We start from the raw sequence: 19,380 nt of genomic DNA on the forward strand, positions 1-19,380 counted from the left end.
AGGTGATATAGTTGTAGAGATGCCTGATGCGCAGACCAGAATTATATCACCTGTGAAAGACTAAGGGAATCTTGAAAACATGACCTGTTAGGGGGACTTGAGGACCGCGCTTGGGAAATCTACAGGATAGAGGATAAGTGTTTGACCCCCGCGATCTCCCTAACGGGGCCCCCGCATTAGCACTCAGTGAAAGGTCAACAGTTACGCACCCTCCCCGCCCTGTCCCCTTACAGTTCTATGGGAGAGGCCGGGAGGCACAAACGCTGCCTCCCCGCTTCTCCCATTGAACTACATGGAGGAGGCGTGTCAGCCGTGACATCACGCCGCGGCTGGCACGCCCCCTGCGCGGCAGAGCTGTGGCCCCGTGCACGAGATTGCGGGGGGCCCTGCGGTTGGACCCCCCGCGATCAAACACTTATCCCCTTTAACATACCATCCACAGCTCCCCGTTGCACTGATATAGCTTTTCTGTCCTCCGTTCCGGCCTTCTTTCTGCTTTCTGTGCACAGATCGAAACACTGCGATGAACTTATTTCCCGCCTTGACCAGTGATACAATCAGCGCAGTGTCATATAACAGGCCAAGGCTCCTTATATGACGTGCTCAGCCTATTACCGACCGAGGTGGGACATCACTGCGGCTGGAGATAAGCTCATCGCAGTGTCCTGGTGCTGTCCACACCTCGTGTCACACTGGGTCTGGTGCTACATAAGCTGCATATGGTCTATGCTCAGTTATCAGCTGTGGACAGTTCCAGGAGTGGGGAGAAAGGAGCCCTGTTAAAAGGGTACTCTGGTGGAAAACATTTATTTTTTTTTTTTTAAATCGACTGGTCCCAGAAAGTTAAACAGATTTGTAAATTACTTCTATTAAAAAATCTTTACCCTTCCAGTACTTATTAGCAGCTATATACTACAGAGGAAATTATTTTCTTTATGAATTTCTTTTTGTCTTGTCCACAGTGCTCTCTTCTGACACCTGATGCCTGTATCAGGAACTGTCCAGAGCAGGAGAAAATCCCCATAGCAAACCTCTCCTGCTCTGGACAGTTCCTGTCATGGACAGAGGTGTCAGCAGAGAGCAGTGTGGACAGGACAAAAAATAAATTTAAAAAGAAAAGAATTTCCTCTGTAGCATACAGCTGCTATATTATTAAATAGCAGTAATTTAGAAGTCTGTTTAACTTTCTGGCAACAGTTCTTTAAAAAAAAAAAAAAAGTACCCCTTTAAGGTATTTAGAAGCCAAATTGGTTCTGCACAATAGTTATTTATCATAAGCAATGGAGTTGTGCTTTACAGTGTGAATCCAGCCATTGGGATTTTGCTACAGATTTTTTTGCTGCAGATTTTATACTCTGGATTTTGTTATTGAATTACCAGCAGAAATTCTGCAGCAAAATGGGGGAGATTTATCAAAACCTGTCCAGAGGAAAAGTTGGCCAGTTGCCCATATCAACCAATCAGATTGCTTCTTTCATTTTTAACAAGGCCTCTGAAAACTGAAAGCAGCAATCTGATTGGTTGCTATGGGCAACTTTTCCTCTGGACAGGTCCACAAGAAAGGTGGGACAATACAAAGATTGTAGGGACTGATGATGTGGGGAAGATACAGATGTGGAATGGCATTATAGGGGCACAGTGTTTCCCAAGCAGGGTGCCTCCAGCTGTTGCAAAACTGCAACTCCCATCATGCCTGGACAGCCTTTGGCTGAGAGTTGTAGTTTTGTACCAACTGGAGGCCCCTGGTTGGGAAACACTGGTTTATAGGGAGGGAAAGAAGAACTATGCTGGACTAAGCTTTTCAGGTACTGTAGGTGGGGGACACTATGGGGGAGATTTAACAAGACCTGTCCAGAGGAAAAGTTACCCATAGCAACCAATCAGATCCGTTCTTTCATTTTTCAGAGGCCTTTTCAAAAGTAAAATAAGAAGTCTGATTGGTTGCTATGGGCAACTTTTCCTCTGGACAGGTCTTGTTAAATCTCCCCCATAGTGTATATCAGAATAAATAAGGAAAAAAACTAAACAACACAAAAACACACTATAATTTCCCTGAAGCTGCTTGTACAGGGGAGGCCAGTCCTCCCTGACAGACCACCCTCCCTACAGTCCTCCCTGACAGACCACCCTGCTGATCATCAGTTACTGTCACTGTGGACTCTTCTAAGTCCCCTCACACAGTCCACCCTCCCTACAGTCCTCTCTGACAGACCGGGCTGATGATCACTTACTGTCCCCTCATGGCAGCTCCAGCTGATCTTCTATCCTCCATCTCTTCCTTTCCTTTCCCAGAGAGGAGCAGGGAGGGGGGGGGGGGGGGCTCTATACACTCCTGCCCCTGTGCCTCACCCCTTTTAAAAGAAAAAAAAATGGCATTAAGGGGCAGGTGCATGAAAAGGCAGGGGCTCAAGCCCCCTTTGAGCCCTATGTGTGCACGTCCCTGTGTGTGTATATATATATATATATATATATATATATATATATATATATCTGTAGCAAAGTATGAGCCGCTCACCGCTAGCACGCCCTTCTCACCACCTGTGCCATAAACAGGCTGGTACCGCCTCCAGCTTTCTAATGGATAAGAACAAAAAGACGAGGTCCAGCACCAGGATGGTTGCAGATAAAAGCTTGCGTTACTTTATTGAAGAAATCGCTGTACAAGGTAGGACATCTGACGCGTTTCGCACATGAATGTGCTTAATCGTAGACTGACAAACAATCACATAAACCAGCTTAAAATACACATAGTGCTAGTCACATGACTAACCACGTAACAGTTACCATCATACATAAAACCTGGAGCTAGGACTACCTTAAATGATCATTATCCACCTGTCCGTACACATTAGGGAAGTGTCTTGCACTGCGTTAAAGTTATAAACCCTTAAAACAGTTAAGTTGTATGCCCCGATTATAGCACAACCAAATCCTTGCCAAAATGAATAACAGTTATGTCCCACCAAAAAAGATTCAAAAAATATGTATTTTTGGAAAGGGAAGGAAAACCGCAGTGCATGAATTCCCTGTGTGTATTGGACATACAAATTCATGTGTGCTATACATATTCGGAACATAAACCCTGGAATTGGAGCTTCCTCAAATAGTCATTATCCACCAATGCATACACATTAGGGAAATATCATACACTGTATTTATGGCAAGGGAGGAAAAACCGCAGTGCATTAAATCCCTGTGTGTATTAGACATACAGATTTAAATGTACTATGCAATTTTGAAACATGAGCAGAAAAAAAGAAAAAAGTATTGGGTTGTACCGATATACAGGCATTAACATAAACAACATTATCTTATTCCAAAATTTATGGGGATATAATGGCCTCCATGTATTGAAGGTTATTATTTTAATCCAGATGATCACGCATTTGCTATATATTTTAGATCATTGAGACATGTGCCCATAATGACCGCTTATCCATCACCATGTATTTAGTTTACTAACCAAATCTGTGGTTATGAAACATCATAGTGTTAGATGCAGGATTACCGTATATAAAAAACAACATAGGGATTTTGGCAGATACAGAGACATATCATAAGCTTAAAAATGACCCCACAAAGCTATTCCAAACTGAACTTAAAAGGACATTACAGGAGGGTATGGCTTTGGGGAAGCATTTTTATATGTGAGTCACCCAATTGTCCTGTGTTTCACTCACTTCCCAAGGCGCACAAAGGGGTTTTTCCACCTCCCCTTAGGCCCATAGTCGCTGGCATTGGGTCCTTGGCAGAGCGCCTTGGGGAGTGGGTGGACCACCACTTACAACCACTCACCAAAATAACACCCACATACATAGAGGATTCAAAACATACCATTAACATTCTGGAAAATATTCCTTGGAGTGGGGAGTTGTCATGGGCAACCTGTGATGTCATAGGATTATATCCATCCATCCCCTGGTCTAAAGGCCTGGAGGCTTTATCCATACATCTGGATAGGTATAGCACATACTCCCCTGGTCTGAGGGAATTCATCGTCATTGCAACAGAAGTTTTGCTTAAACACAATTATTTTATGTTCGATGGCGATTACTACCTTCAGACCAGGGGAGCTTCCATGGGGGCGAAATACTCCCCGTCTTTTGCAAACATATTTATGTTTCATTGGGAGTTTCAGTTTATCTTCAGTGACACCAACCCGTACAGAAGTTCCATTTATTGGATAGGGCGGTTTATAGATGATATTCTAATAATTTGGAAAAATACTGAAAATGAGTTTAGGAATTTTGTCCAGTACGTAGGAGTAAACAATCTTAACCTAGGATTTACATCTAATTATGACAAAAAAAGAATTAACTTTTTAGATCTCACTTTGGTGGGCGGAGAAAATACTATAGAGATCTTACCATATAGGAAGGAAACTGCCACTAATTCTATCCTGCGTGCCTCTTCCTGCCATCCAAGGCATATATTGACCAACATACCATTTGGGGAATTGTGGAGACTAAAAAGGAACTGCTCCAGGTCAGACGAGTTCAATATAGCAGCAGCGGATTTATGCGACAGACTGAGAGATAGAGGTTACAGCGAGGGTGTCTTGAGCCAGGCACAGAATAAGATCAATGAAATAGATCGTAAAGAACTGGTAGCCTATTCAAGGAGACGGCATGTTGACAGTGGGTCATTCAATGCAGGAGGGAAGACCAGTAAAATTAAGTCCAATAAATCTAATACACCATATTTTATTACATCTTATAGTCCAGTTCAATAAGATTAAAAGAATTATCAACAGGTATATTCCCGTACTAGAGACAGATCCAACGCTAAAAAGCATTGTAGCAGATGGTATTTCAGTGGTATCCAGGAGGGGCCCCTCCATAGGGTCTAAAGTATCCCCAAGTCTTTTTAGAAGTGGGGATAGAGTAACAAGTGGTGAAAATTGGCTCAGCCCGAAAGGCAATTGGAAATGCGGGCACAATAGATGTATCACTTGTGAATTTATGGCCAACGCAACTAACATAACCTCGTGTAGTACAGGAAAAACATATAACATATGTAGCTACATAAATTGTAACACTAAGAACATAGTGTATGTAGCGACTTGCACTCTATGTAAAATTCAATATGTGGTGTGCTCGGGTAACCCACTAAAAGTAAGATTCAGAAAGGATGTGTCAGACATCAAGAGTAATTTACCGGGTATTTCCATGTTATCACGTCATTTTAGGGAAACACATGAGGGAAATACTACCAGCCTTCGAGTCTCAGGGATTGAGAAAATATCCCTGGGTCCGAGGGGAGGTGACCTCAGGAATAGGATGTTCAAACGAGAGACTTACTGGATGTTTCTTTTAGGAACTAGATACCCCCAAGGTTTAAATAAGAGAATGGATATGATGTTGACCTGCCCATGATGTAATAAACAAATGTAAGAATATACATGTGCCCATTGCTACCGCGTGACCCAAAATCATGTAAATAAATAAAAAGAATCATTAATAAATTAAAATATAAATATTTTCCATTAATCTATTTAAATCATAATTTGACCTATAAGCAGGTATATAAATAATATAGAATAGTGGTACATGGTTATGATACCATAACATATAAATATTATCAATATTAATAAACAATAGTAAAAATAATTTAAAATAATAGGTATCATAACCACAGATTTGGTTAGTAAACTAAATACATGGTGATGGATAAGCGGTCATTATGGGCACATGTCTCAATGATATAAAATATATAGCAAATGCGTGATCATCTGGATTAAAATAATGACCTTCAGTACATGGAGGCCATTATATCCCCATAAATTTTGGAATAAGATAATGCTGTTTATGTTAAAGCCTGTATATCGGTACAACCCAATACTTTTTTCCTTTTTTCTGCTCATATTTCAAAATTGCATAGTACATTTAAATCTGTATGTCTAATACACACAGGGATTTCATGCACTGCGGTTTTTCCTCCCTTGCCATAAATACAGTGTATGATATTTCCCTAATGTGTATGCATTGGTGGATAATGACTATTTGAGGAAGCTCCAATTCCAGGGTTTATGTTCCAAATATGTATAGCATGTTACGCCGAGCGCTCCGGGTCCCTGCTCCTCCCCGAAGCACTCGCGGCGTTTCTTTCCCTGCAGCACCCCGGTCAGACCCGCTGACCGGGAGCGCTGCACTGACATTGCCGGCGGGGATGCGATTCGCATAGCGATTCACACTCACCTGTCCCGGTCCCCGGCTGTCATGCTCTGGCGCGCGCGGCTCCGCTCTCTAGGGCGCGCGCGCGCCAGCTCTCTGAGATTTAAAGGGCCAGTGCACCAATGATTGGTGCCTGGCCCAATCACCCTAATTAGTTTCCACCTGCTCCCTGGCTATATTACCTCACTTCCCCTGCACTTCCTTGCCGGATCTTGTTGCCTTAGTGCCTAGAGAAAGCTTCTTCTGTGTTTACTGTGTTCCTGACCTCCTGCTATTACCATTGACTACGAACCTTGCCGCCTGCCCCGACCTTCTGCTACATCTGACCTTGCTCTTGTCTACTCCCTTGTACCGCGCCTATCTCAGCAGTCAGAGAGGTTGAGCCGTTGCCAGTGGATACGACCTGGTTGCTACCGCCGCTGCAAGACCATCCCGCTTTGCGGCGGGCTCTGGTGAATACCAGTAGCGACTTAGAACCGGTCCACCGACACGGTCCACGCCAATCCCTCTCTGGCACAGAGGATCCACCTCTAGCCTGCCGAATCGTGACATAGCACACATGAATTTGTATGTCCAATACACACAGGGAATTCATGCACTGCGGTTTTCCTTCCCTTTCCAAAAATACATATTTTTTTAATCTTTTTTGGTGGGACATAACTGTTATTCATTTTGGCAAGGATTTGGTTGTGCTATAATTGGGGCATACAACTTAACTGTTTTAAGGGTTTATAAATTTAACGCAGTGCAAGACACTTCCCTAATGTGTACGGACAGGTGGATAATGATCATTTAAGGTAGTCCCAGCTCCAGGTTTTATGTATGATGGTAACTGTTACGTGGTTAGTCATGTGACTAGCACTATGTGTATTTTAAGCTGGTTTATGTGATTGTTTGTCAGTATACGATTAAGCACATTCATGTGCGAAACGCGTCAGTTGTCCTACCTTGTACAGCGATTTCTTCAATAAAGTAACGCAAGCTTTTATCTGCAACCATCCTGGTGCTGGACCTCGTCTTTTTGTTTATATATATATATATATATATATATATATATATATATATATATATCTCAGCGCTTCCACTAAACAATTCTAGTATTAAGCTGCCAGGTACTGATTATGGATCCCTGTTTTCCATAAATGGGTTACTGAAATTAAAAGATATAATACAATAATACCGGCACTAATGTAAACAATTATTTATTGATTAATAAATAGTGGACAAAAAACGAATAAAATTAATTAAAAAGAACGGTAAAATATTTGTCCTGTATACAAGGAAATTTTTTCTTGTAAAAACTGATAATCTCCTGCAGCTCTGGTGGTGTCCTCCTAGGGAAAGGTATAGGCTCGGAGCTGCTGAGGAGAAGTGAGAAAACTTATTTGATGTAAAAAAAAATCTTGTGCAGTGTGTAATGTGCAACAGGGCATATACAGATATATAAATAAGCTTGTTCTCGTTCCTAATTGCCGGGGAGATGGTGAAGTAGTTGCGACAAGCGCTTGGATGAAGCAACAGTGTCGAAATGGGTAACAGTATCTTTTGGATCTATGGGTGTTCAAAAGAAGATGCTTTTACAATTGTTACACTTTCTGTATCTATAAGGTATCAATTCAGAGAGGTGTTACCTTTAGATCTTTAGAGGAGTCTTTCTGCGCACAACTTGCGGCGTGATAGAGGAGGACTGTGAGCAGGGGATCTGAGCGAAAAAGAGTGAGTACGTATATGGGAAAAACGTTGGAATCTGCTTAGTAGAATAATACCTACTTTATGTGTGGAAGAGATAGTGGTTTGTCAGGGAGAAAAGGTGTCCTGAGACTTGTGGTGTTTTAAGAATATTTTCAGATCATGTGTCCTGTCATGTAGTGGTCTTAAGGCTATGCAGAGCACCGAACTAGGAAGGCAGAAAAGGGGGAAGTACTATATGAAAAGAAAAAAAAAAAAATTTTCCCCTTGGGCACTCAACAAATTTTCTCTATACGTACCATCATAGCACTTGGAGCTACAAACTGCAGAATATCTCACCTGCAGCAGCGATTCATACCACATTCATTAAAACGGACACTTCCTTACCCTACCAAGCAGCAAAAGTAAGAAAATAAGTATACAGCATTGTGTCATATTTAAAGTTCCTCTATTCATTTTACCAAGGGGAAAAAAAAATTCATATAGTACTTCCCCCTTTTCTGCCTTCCCAGTTCGGTGCTCTTCATAGCCTTAAGACCACTACATGACAGGACACATGATCCGAAAATATTCTTAAAACACCACAAGTCTCAGGACACCTTTTCTCCCTGACAAACCACTATCTCTTCCACACATAAAGTAGGTATTATTCTACTAAGCAGATTCCAACGTTTTTCCCATATACGTACTCACTCTTTTTCGCTCAGATCCCCTGCTCACAGTCCTCCTCTATCACGCCGCAAGTTGTGCGCAGAAAGACTCCTCTAAAGATCTAAAGGTAACACCTCTCTGAATTGATACCTTATAGATACAGAAAGTGTAACAATTGTAAAAGCATCTTCTTTTGAACACCCATAGATCCAAAAGATACTGTTACCCACTTCGACACAAGCGCTTGTCACAACTTGTCACAACTACTTCACCATCTCCCCGGCAATTAGGTACGAGAACAAGCTTATATATATATATCTGTATATGCCCTGTTGCACATTACGCACTGCACAAGATTTTTTTTACATCAACTAAGTTTTCTCAGTTCTCCTCAGCAGCTCCGAGCCTATACCTTTCCCTAGGAGGACACCACCAGAGCTGCAGGAGATTATCAGTTTTTACAAGAAAAAATTTCCTTGTATACAGGACAAATATTTTACCGTTCTTTTTAATTGATTTTATTCGTTTTTGTCCACTATTTATTAATCAATAAATAATTGTTTACATTAGCGCCGGTATTATTGTAATATATATATATATATATATATATATATATATATATATATATATAATAATCACTTTGTACAGCTTAAACAGAATTTCATACGTAGAATCTTTTTTTTAATTTTACATATGAAATATGAAATTTATATATGAAATTTACATATGAAAAGTTTATTGTCTTTTAAGCTTCTTAGGTTGTACAGAGCCATAATATGGATGCATGCATGAACCCTAAAACTTTGTGCTGTGCTATGGTTGTCTATCCTAAAAGTAGAATGGGCTAGTTTTGGTAGACACATGATCATTGTCTCATGTATTGCACTTGGACATAGAAGTCATTCCACCTTGGCCTTGATTACTTGGAAGGACAAATGCCAAGAATTGAGTTTTATAGGTGTTTATCATATTTAGAATATATGACCCTTAAAATATACATTCTGTGCTCTCTCCTGTCTGATAGTACTCCTCTGTGCTCTCTCCTGGTTGATAGGACAGGTGAGAGCACAGAGGAGTGCTATCAGACAGGAGAGAGCAAAGAGGAGTACTATCAGACATGAGAGAGAACAGAGGAGCACTGTCAGACAGGAGAGAGTACAGAGGAGTACTATCAGACAGAAGAGATCACATAGGAGTCCTATCAGACAGGAGAGAGCACAGAGGAGTCCTATCAGACAGGAGAGAGCACAGAGGAGTACTATCAGACAGGAGAGATCACAGAGGAGACCTATCAGAAAGGAGAGAGCACAGATGAGTGCTGTCAGACAGGAGAGAGCACAGAGGAGTACTATCAGACAGGTGAGAGCACAGAGGAGTCCTATCAGACAGGAGTGAGCACAGAGGAGTCCTATCAGACAGGTGAGAGCACAGAGGAGTCCTATCAGACAGGAGAGAGCACAGAGGAGTCCTATCAGACAGGAGAGAGCACAGAGGAGTCCTATCAGACAGGAGAGAGCACAGATGAGTTCTGTCAGACAGGAGAGAGCACAGAGGAGTCCTATCAGACAGGAGAGAGCACAAAGGAGTACTATCAGACAAGGGAGAGCACAGAGGAGTACTATCAGACAGGAGAGAGCACAGAGGAGTCCTATCAGACAGGAGAGAGCACAGAGGAGTGCTATAAGACAGGATAGAGCACAGAGGAGTCCTATCAGACAGGAGAGAGCACAGAGGATTGCTATCAGACAGGAGAGAGCACAGAGGCATACTATCAGACTGGAGAGAGCACAGAGGAGTACTATCAGACAGGAGAGAGCACAGAGGAGTCCTATCAGACAGGAGTGAGCACAGAGGAGTATTATCAGACAGGAGTGAGCACAGAGGACTCCTATCAGACAGGAGAGAGCACAGAGGAGTACTATCAGACAGGAGAGAGCACAGAGGAGTCCTATCAGACAGAAGTGAGCACAGAGGAGTCCTATCAGACAGGAGAGAGCACAGAGGAGTCCTATCAGACAGGAGTGAGCACAGAGGAGTACTATCAGACAGGAGTGAGCACAGAGGAGTACTATCAGACAGGAGTGAGCACAGAGGACTCCTATCAGACAGGAGAGAGCACAGAGGAGTACTATCAGATAGGAGAGAGCACAGAGGAGTGCTATCAGACAGGAGAGAGCACAGAGGAGCGCTATCAGACAGGAGAGAGCACAGAGGCATACTATCAGACTGGAGAGAGCACAGAGGAGTACTATCAGACAGGAGAGAGCACAGAGGAGTCCTATCAGACAGGAGAGAGCACAGAGGAGTGCTATCAGACAGGAGAGAGCACAGAGGAGTCCTATCAGACAGGAGAGAGCACAGAGGAGTCCTATCAGACAGGAGTGAGCACAGAGGAATCCTATCAGACAGGGAAGAGCACAGAGGAGTCCTATCAGACAGGAGCGAGCACAGAGGAGTACTATCAGACAGGAGTGAGCACAGAGGACTCCTATCAGACAGGAGAGAGCACAGAGGAGTGCTATAAGACAGGAGAGAGCACAGAGGAGTCCTATCAGACAGGAGTGAGCACAGAGGACTCCTATCAGACAAGAGAGAGCACAGAGGAGTGCTATCAGACAGGAGAGAGCACAGAGGAGTCCTATCAGACAGGAGAGAGCACAGAGGAGTCCTATCAGACAGGAGTGAGCACAGAGGAATCGTATCAGACAGGGGAGAGCACAGAGGAGTCCTATCAGACAGGAGCGAGCACAGAGGAGTACTATCAGACAGAAGTGAGCACAGAGGACTCCTATCAGACAGGAGAGAGCACAGAGGAGTGCTATCAGACAGGAGAGAGCACAGAGGAGTCCTATCAGACAGGAGAGAGCACAGAGGAGTCCTATCAGACAGGAGTGAGCACAGAGGAATCCTATCAGACAGGGGAGAGCACAGAGGAGTCCTATCAGACAGGAGCGAGCACAGAGGAGTACTATCAGACAGGAGTGAGCACAGAGGACTCCTATCAGACAGGAGAGAGCACAGAGGAGTCCTATCAGACAGGAGTGAGCACAGAGGAGTACTATCAGACAGGAGAGAGCACAGAGGACTCCTATCAGACAGGAGAGAGCACAGAGGAGTCCTATCAGACAGGAGAGAGCACACAGGAGTCCTATCAGACAAGAGTGAGCACAGAGGAGTCCTATCAGACAGGAGAGAGCACAGAGGAGTGTTATCAGACAGGAGAGAGCAGAGGAGTACTAGCAGAGAGTACAGAGGAGTACTATCAGACAGGAGAGAGCACAGAGGAGTGCTAGCCCATCCTCACTTACTGGACTTTGTTCATGCCTGTGCTTCAGCTTGGACAAAGCCATGATTTTATAAGCCATGATTTCTATAAAAAGGAAATAACATTTTCTTATGAAGTATATTAGAAAGGCTTATGTTTTGCCAAGTATGTACAAGATATAAGAAGTTTTTAATTTGACAGCGCCCATTTAAGGTTTATTATTTTAATAGTAGCCTGGGCATAATGGCAAAAGAAAATATGTAGCAAGATAACCCCTTTATTGCCAATTTATAGCACAGGACCTGACTCTATTTCATAACCAGTGTCAACCTGCTCTGCAATACAAATGGTTTTATTGAAGTATCCTGAAACTAGGAACAGGATCAAATATAGACAATATCTATCTATGTACAGTATCTAAACTCAACCTTTGTATGTGTGTATGTTTTTAGTATAACTTCCAAATGGCTGGAGATATTTTGATGTGCACACCAGTAGTTCCCTATTTAGGGACATCTCTTGACAGCTTTTTTTTTTATGATAAGCGCAGTGTAATTTTGGCTAGTTTGTACATGTTATTATAGTTTATTACATGTGTAACAATAATAATAATAATCATAATATTTTAAATTCACTATGAGCAATTGTCTGTAACAAGAGAACTCACTGTATCTCGTTTTCTAGTCTATTAGGATGTTATATCTGTTTTACTATATTATTTTTCTATAGGGAGAGCTTTAACTTATGACTAATCCTATTGATAAAAACAGAATGGTTTAGCTCAGTCCCTTACAGGGCTTCAACATTCCCAGTACTCACATTTCCGTTTTTTATCATGTACAATGATGATGGTTGTATAAAACAAAAGAAAAACAGGCGCTCCCTTGTGGAGTATCAACGGGATCACAGGTGTGTGGGAGAGGAGGGTAAAGTATGAGGCTCACCCTGCTAGGTTGTGCAAAAACCCACACAACAAGGAGACACGTTTGATTCGAATGGTAGAGGTCTGCAGCCTTCCTGAGGATAATAGGTAAACAAAGAAGACACTTCGAAATTGCAGGATTTCAGCCGCTGACTAAGGAGAAGAAGCTGGAGCCAGGTAGGTAACAGACAGGTTTATTCCCATGCGACGCGTTTCACTGCGCTTGTGCGGTTTCATCAGGCATAGCACACCCTTCTTAGTTATAACTAACTATAATAAAGAAGCTTTAAAAATTAAACAAATATTACAGAAACATTGGCCTATTATACGTCAAGATCCAGTTCTCAGAGAATTAATCCCCCCCAATCCTAGAGTCACATTCAGACGAGCAAATAATTTACAGAATATTATTGCTCCAGGTAGATTAAAAACAAAGTTACATTATGTACCCAGTAAAGAAGGTTTTTGTGCCCCATATGGCAAACCACGTTGTTTATGTTGCAGTCTAATTAAAGAACATACCACTTCTTTTCAGTCTGCCCAAGCTTCCACTTCTTTCAAAATAAAAGACATAGTTACATGTAACAACTCTTTTGCTATTTACTTGTTAATCTGTAGTTGTAATCTTCAGTACGTAAGCCGCACTGTACAAACAGTGCAGCCCGTATGAATAAACACCGCTGGAATATTAAGCACAAATACTTGTTACATAGTATCAAAACACTTTACCTTCAAACATGATAATAACATAGACTATTTAAAATTCATTATTCTTGAAACTATCCCATCAGATTGCTCCAATAGATATCAACGTCTCATTAATCGTGAATCCTTTTGGATCCACAAATTAGCCACTCTTATTCCTAATGGTCTTAATGAGACCATAGAAAATACTAAATAATGTTTTTGTATATTTTTACTTTGTATGACTCCATACAATTTATTTATTTTATTTTTGATCATTTTCTATTTTAATTAATCTTTTTAATTAAATACAAATTCATTTTATATATTTTGTCTGGTGCCAACAGAGCACTTTAAGCGTTTCTGAGGTATTTCAATATAATATCCAGATGAGATTGTAAGACCAAAAAAAAAAATGTTTTTTAGTAGCGCTTTCTTGTCCTATTTTTTATATGACAACCTGTTTACTATTAAAATTAATAGGACGTAGCATAAAAATCTTTCGACATAGAATGCCGCATTATACTGTGAAGCAATGCGGTATGTAGATAAAGTTTTAATCCGTAAAAAGTTAATTCGTTTCATACCAAAATATATATATATATTTATATTATGCGATAATTTGAGGCATAATTTCATATTAATATTTTTTTATATATAATTATTTAAGTCCCCTTGTTTATAGGCAATAGTGAATATCATTATCGATTTGATAAATATGTATTCCCGTGCCCTGCTACACTGAGAAGTGATGCGGTATGCGGGGAAGGCAACAATCTGATAATAAGCTGATTGGCCTTATACCAGTATACACACCTTGCGATGTTTTGATGGTTATACTTTTGCATGATGTTTTATTTATTTAATTCATTTTCAATAGTTTTCTTATGTCCTTTGTCTCTCCTCTTTTTTTTATATATGTGTATGTATTACGGGTATGTGTATATCTATATTGTTACTTGTGTTTTATATTGTGATTATTTTTCACTTTGTCAGGCAGGGGTTAATACCTGTTGGTATATATACCCCTTCCTGAGAAGGGTGTGCTATGTCTGATGAAACCGCGCAAGCACGGTGAAACGCGTCACATGGGAATAAACCTGTCTTTTACCTACCTGGCTCCAGCTTCTTCTCCTTGGTCAGCGCCTGAAATCCTGCAATTTCGAAGTGTCTTCTATGTTTACCAATGATGATGGTTGAGATGTTAAAATTACAATTGACTCATATAGTCTTAAGAAAAGTATTAAAGGTTACATTTTAATGAATCCCCGTTGTTTGTTACCATTTCATGAAATGCGCAGGTTAGCTGATCAGACATCTAAGGATTTACAGTGTAAAGGTACAGGTAGAATATTAATAGAGTCATCATTGAAGTAGTTTTTAATACAATGCAGAATATGGCAGTGGTCTCCAAACTGTGGCCCTCCAACTGTTGCAAAGCTACAACTCCCAGCATGGCCGGAAAGCCAATGGCTGTCTGGGTATGCTGGGAGTTGTAGCTTCCCAACATCTGGAGGTCCAGAGTTTGGAGACCACTGGTATATGGTACTCAGTAATAAATTCTAGAAGCCCTGGGACAATTTCCTTCTTGTGTGCTTCAACTAGTGCTGAGAACTGGGAGGTGTTTGCAGCCTTAGCCAATCAGACACTGAACCTCTCTCTGCTGATTAGAGCAGGAGGGTGGGGGCTGCTCTCAGAGAGTGAGCTGGCTGGCAGAGCAGAACTGCAATGATTGCTTCGAGATGTAGGCCAGGGAAGGGAAGGATGGCAAAGAATATCAAGAGGCCTGAGAAGGTAATAGGGGCCACAGGAACTATGCATATCAGGCAGTATGGTATACAGGGAACATAGCGAGGTTGCGTGGTGGCTTTGGATCTTTTTTTTAAATACATATATATAGATAAATATATATATATATATATATATATATATATATATATATACACACACACACAGAGTCCCCATTCCAGGATACAACACCAATCACGAGGTCCGGTTAAGTGCAGGCTAAAATACTTTATTGCATCAGAATACAACTGCAAGGTTTTGGCTAGTAAGCCTTTCTCAAGCATAGTGCATACATAAAAACAACAATCTTATATAAGTAACAAATACACGTGATAGGTGGAAACACAGGTGCAAATAGTGCAACATTATTCATTAAGTCAACCCTCTAAATTCAATAGGTTTAGATGGTGGTCATGTGACATAAGAGCTGTCAAGCATAAAAAACATTCAAAATATAACATAAATGCAGTGTGCTAAATCTATACCAATTGGAGTGGCAGACAAGGGGGGACTCCATACTGTCGATACAGGTCTCTGATGACTAATAACTTACAGTAAGCGCTGTGATCGCAATAGATCCATGCTCCGTCCTTTCCGCTTGTAAACAATGAAAATGCGGCTGCGCAAAGGTCACACGTGATCTCGGCAAGCCGTAAGTCTCATCGCCTGTCGGTGTATAGAGGATTCCCCTGCACGTGCGCTAGTACATAGCACCTCCAGCGCAGCCGTCCTGTAACAGATGCAAAGATCCGGCTTGACAGCTCTTATGCCACATGACCACCGTCTAAACCTATTGAATTTAGAGGGTTGGCTTAATGAATAATGTTGCACTATTTGCACTTGTGTTTCCACCTATCACGTGTATTTGTTACTTATATAAGATTGTTATATTCATGTGTGTTCTATGCTTGAGAAAGGCTTACTAGCCGAAACCTCGCAGTTGTATTTTCTGATGCAATAAAGTATTTTAGCCTGCACTTAACCGGACCTCGTGATTGGTGCTGTATCCTGGAATGGGGATTCTGTATCTGAATCCAGCATTGGCAAGCTGGTGGATATCGTGCACCACACTGGAGGCCATCCTGTGCTGATTCTACTACACTTTGGAATATATATATATACCTCCCTGGAGTACCCCTTTAATTATTAGGATACATTGAGATGGTATCCCTGCCATCAATGGATTGTCCCATCACAGGTAACACTTCTAAAAGAAGACTTTTTACATTGATCAGATGATTGCAGTGACCACTATATGGGAAATGTAGTATTACATGTGTCTATTTAAAGGGAACTTGTCGTCACTCTCATGCTGCCTGAACCTCGGGTCATAGGGGTGGCCCTTGCAGCTTCACCACACCAGATCGGCTTGATTGATAGATCTCTTATTTTTTAGGTATAAAGAATGTGCATAAAATCTATCAATAAAGGCTTCAAGGTCAAAGAGAAGATCCCGTGGGCTGCCTTGATGAATAGTGCCACCAAGCAGCATGAAAGAGATGACAGGTCAACTTTTGACATTTTGCTCAGAAATGTAAAAAGTTGATGATCTCACTCCTGAGACCTTCTGCGATCTTAAGATATAAGCCAGGGAAGCAGGCAGCATTGCGCTTCACTCTCCGGCCGGCTAGCAGATCCGACCTTTTCTCTGCATTGAGGTCTTTGGAAATTAAATGTAGCGTAGAGGTTACCTAACAACAGCATATATGTCTACTGTGTTCATTTATCTTACACGGTTGTTTGTTTTGGTTGCAGCCCATGGGATCAGAGCGGATGGAGATGCGCAAGCGGCAGATGTCAGTGCACCAGGAGACAGTGAGCTCCTCTCAAGCGCAGCAGGCAGTTGGGAATAGGGGATCTAATGCCTGTTGCTTCTGTTGGTGCTGTTGTTGCAGCTGCTCTTGGTAAGTCTGATTTACTCTTTATATAGGGGGGTACTCGACTACTTTTACTTAAGGTTCACTATTCTAAGTCTGTACAGCTCCCAAGGTGACCGGAACAATGTTATGCTATGCAGGGAGATGTAACTTCAAGAACTAGAATGGTGCCAGCCATCATCTCGCTGCAGATCATACAGGGACTACAGCACTCATCAGAATCAGTCAGAGGCAGAATAAACATTACATCCAGGGACTCAGGTGAAAATGTATCTGATTGAAGTAATTCACTTGAAGTGTGCCACTGCCCCTATAATAAAGTGTGCCACTGCACTCATATTGAAGTATGCCACTGTCCACATAATGAAGTGTGCCACTGTCCACATAATGAAGTGTGCCACTGCCCCTATAATAAAGTGTGCCACTGCACTCATATTGAAGTGTGCCACTGTCCACATAATGAAGTATGCTGCTGTCCTCATAATGAAGTATGCTACTGTCCACATAATGAAGTATGCCACTGTCCACATAATGAAGTATGCTACTGTCCACATAATGAAGTGTGTCACTGTCCACATAATGAAGCTACTGTCCACATAATGAAGTATGCTACTGTCCACATAATGAAGTGTGTCACTGTCCACATAATGAAGTGTGCCACTGTCCACATAATGAAGCTACTGTCCACATAATGAAGCTACTGTCCACATAATGAAGCTACTGTCCACATAAAGAAGCTACTGTCCACATAATGAAGCTACTGTCCACATAATGAAGCTACTGTCCATATAATGAAGTGTGCCACTGCACTCATAATGAAGTGTGCCACTGTCCACATAATGAAGTGTGCTACTGTCCACATAATGAAGTGTGTCACTGTCCACATAATGAAGTATGCTACTGTCCACATAATGAAGTGTGCTACTGTCCACATAATGAAGTGTGTCACTGTCCACATAATGAAGTATGCTACTGTCCACATAATGAAGTGTGTCACTGTCCTCATAATGAAGTGTGTCACTGTCCACATAATGAAGTGTGCCACTGTCCACATAATGAAGTATGTCACTGTCCACATAATGAAGCTACTGTCCACATAATGAAGCTACTGTCCACATAATGAAGTATGCTACTGTCCACATAATGAAGTATGCTACTGTCCACATAATGAAGTGTGCCACTGTCCACATAATGAAGTATGCCACTGTCCACATAATGAAGAGTGTCACTGTCCACATAATGAAGCTACTGTCCACATAATGAAGCTACTGTCCACATAATGAAGCTACTGTCCACATAATGAAGTATGCTACTGTCCACATAATGAAGTGTGCCACTGTCCACATAATGAAGCATGCTAGTGTCCACATAATGAAGTGTGCCACTGTCCACATAATGAAGTATGCTACTGTCCACATAATGAAGTGTGTCACTGTCCACATAATGAAGCTACTGTCCACATAATGAAGCTACTGTCCACATAATGAAGCTACTGTCCATATAATGAAGTGTGCCACTGCACTCATAATGAAGTGTGCCACTGTCCACATAATGAAGTGTGCTACTGTCCACATAATGAAGTGTGTCACTGTCCACATAATGAAGTATGCTACTGTCCACATAATGAAGTGTGCTACTGTCCACATAATGAAGTATGCTACTGTCCACATAATGAAGTGTGTCACTGTCCTCATAATGAAGTGTGTCACTGTCCACATAATGAAGTGTGCCACTGTCCACATAATGAAGTATGTCACTGTCCACATAATGAAGCTACTGTCCACATAATGAAGCTACTGTCCACATAATGAAGTATGCTACTGTCCACATAATGAAGTATGCTACTGTCCACATAATGAAGTGTGCCACTGTCCACATAATGAAGTATGCCACTGTCCACATAATGAAGAGTGTCACTGTCCACATAATGAAGCTACTGTCCACATAATGAAGCTACTGTCCACATAATGAAGCTACTGTCCACATAATGAAGTATGCTACTGTCCACATAATGAAGTGTGCCACTGTCCACATAATGAAGCATGCTAGTGTCCACATAATGAAGTGTGCCACTGTCCACATAATGAAGTATGCTACTGTCCACATAATGAAGTGTGTCACTGTCCACATAATGAAGCTACTGTCCACATAATGAAGCTACTGTCCACATAATGAAGCTACTGTCCACATAATGAAGTGTGCCACTGTCCACATAATGAAGTGTGCTACTGTCCACATAATGAAGTGTGTCACTGTCCACATAATGAAGCTACTGTCCACATAATGAAGCTACTGTCCACATAATGAAGTATGCTACTGTCCACATAATGA

General features: G+C 41.6%; 1 protein-coding gene across 4 annotated transcripts in view; it reads left to right on the forward strand.

Annotated features, from left to right (window-relative positions):
- The window catches only part of RGS20 (regulator of G protein signaling 20), a 256,736-nt gene that overhangs the window by 216,955 nt on the left and 20,401 nt on the right, over positions 1–19,380 (forward strand). For 3 of the 4 annotated variants that reach the window (XM_056521918.1, XM_056521919.1, XM_056521920.1), the window contains one exon: positions 16,928–17,076. In XM_056521918.1, coding sequence (XP_056377893.1) covers positions 16,928–17,076 — 149 coding nt within the window. Of the gene's footprint in view, positions 1–1,541; positions 1,564–16,927; positions 17,077–19,380 lie in introns of those variants that run through there. The other variant, XM_056521921.1, reaches the window with a different exon arrangement.

The sequence above is a fragment of the Hyla sarda genome, chromosome 5, assembly GCF_029499605.1.
Source record: "Hyla sarda isolate aHylSar1 chromosome 5, aHylSar1.hap1, whole genome shotgun sequence".
NCBI lineage: Eukaryota > Metazoa > Chordata > Amphibia > Anura > Hylidae > Hyla > Hyla sarda.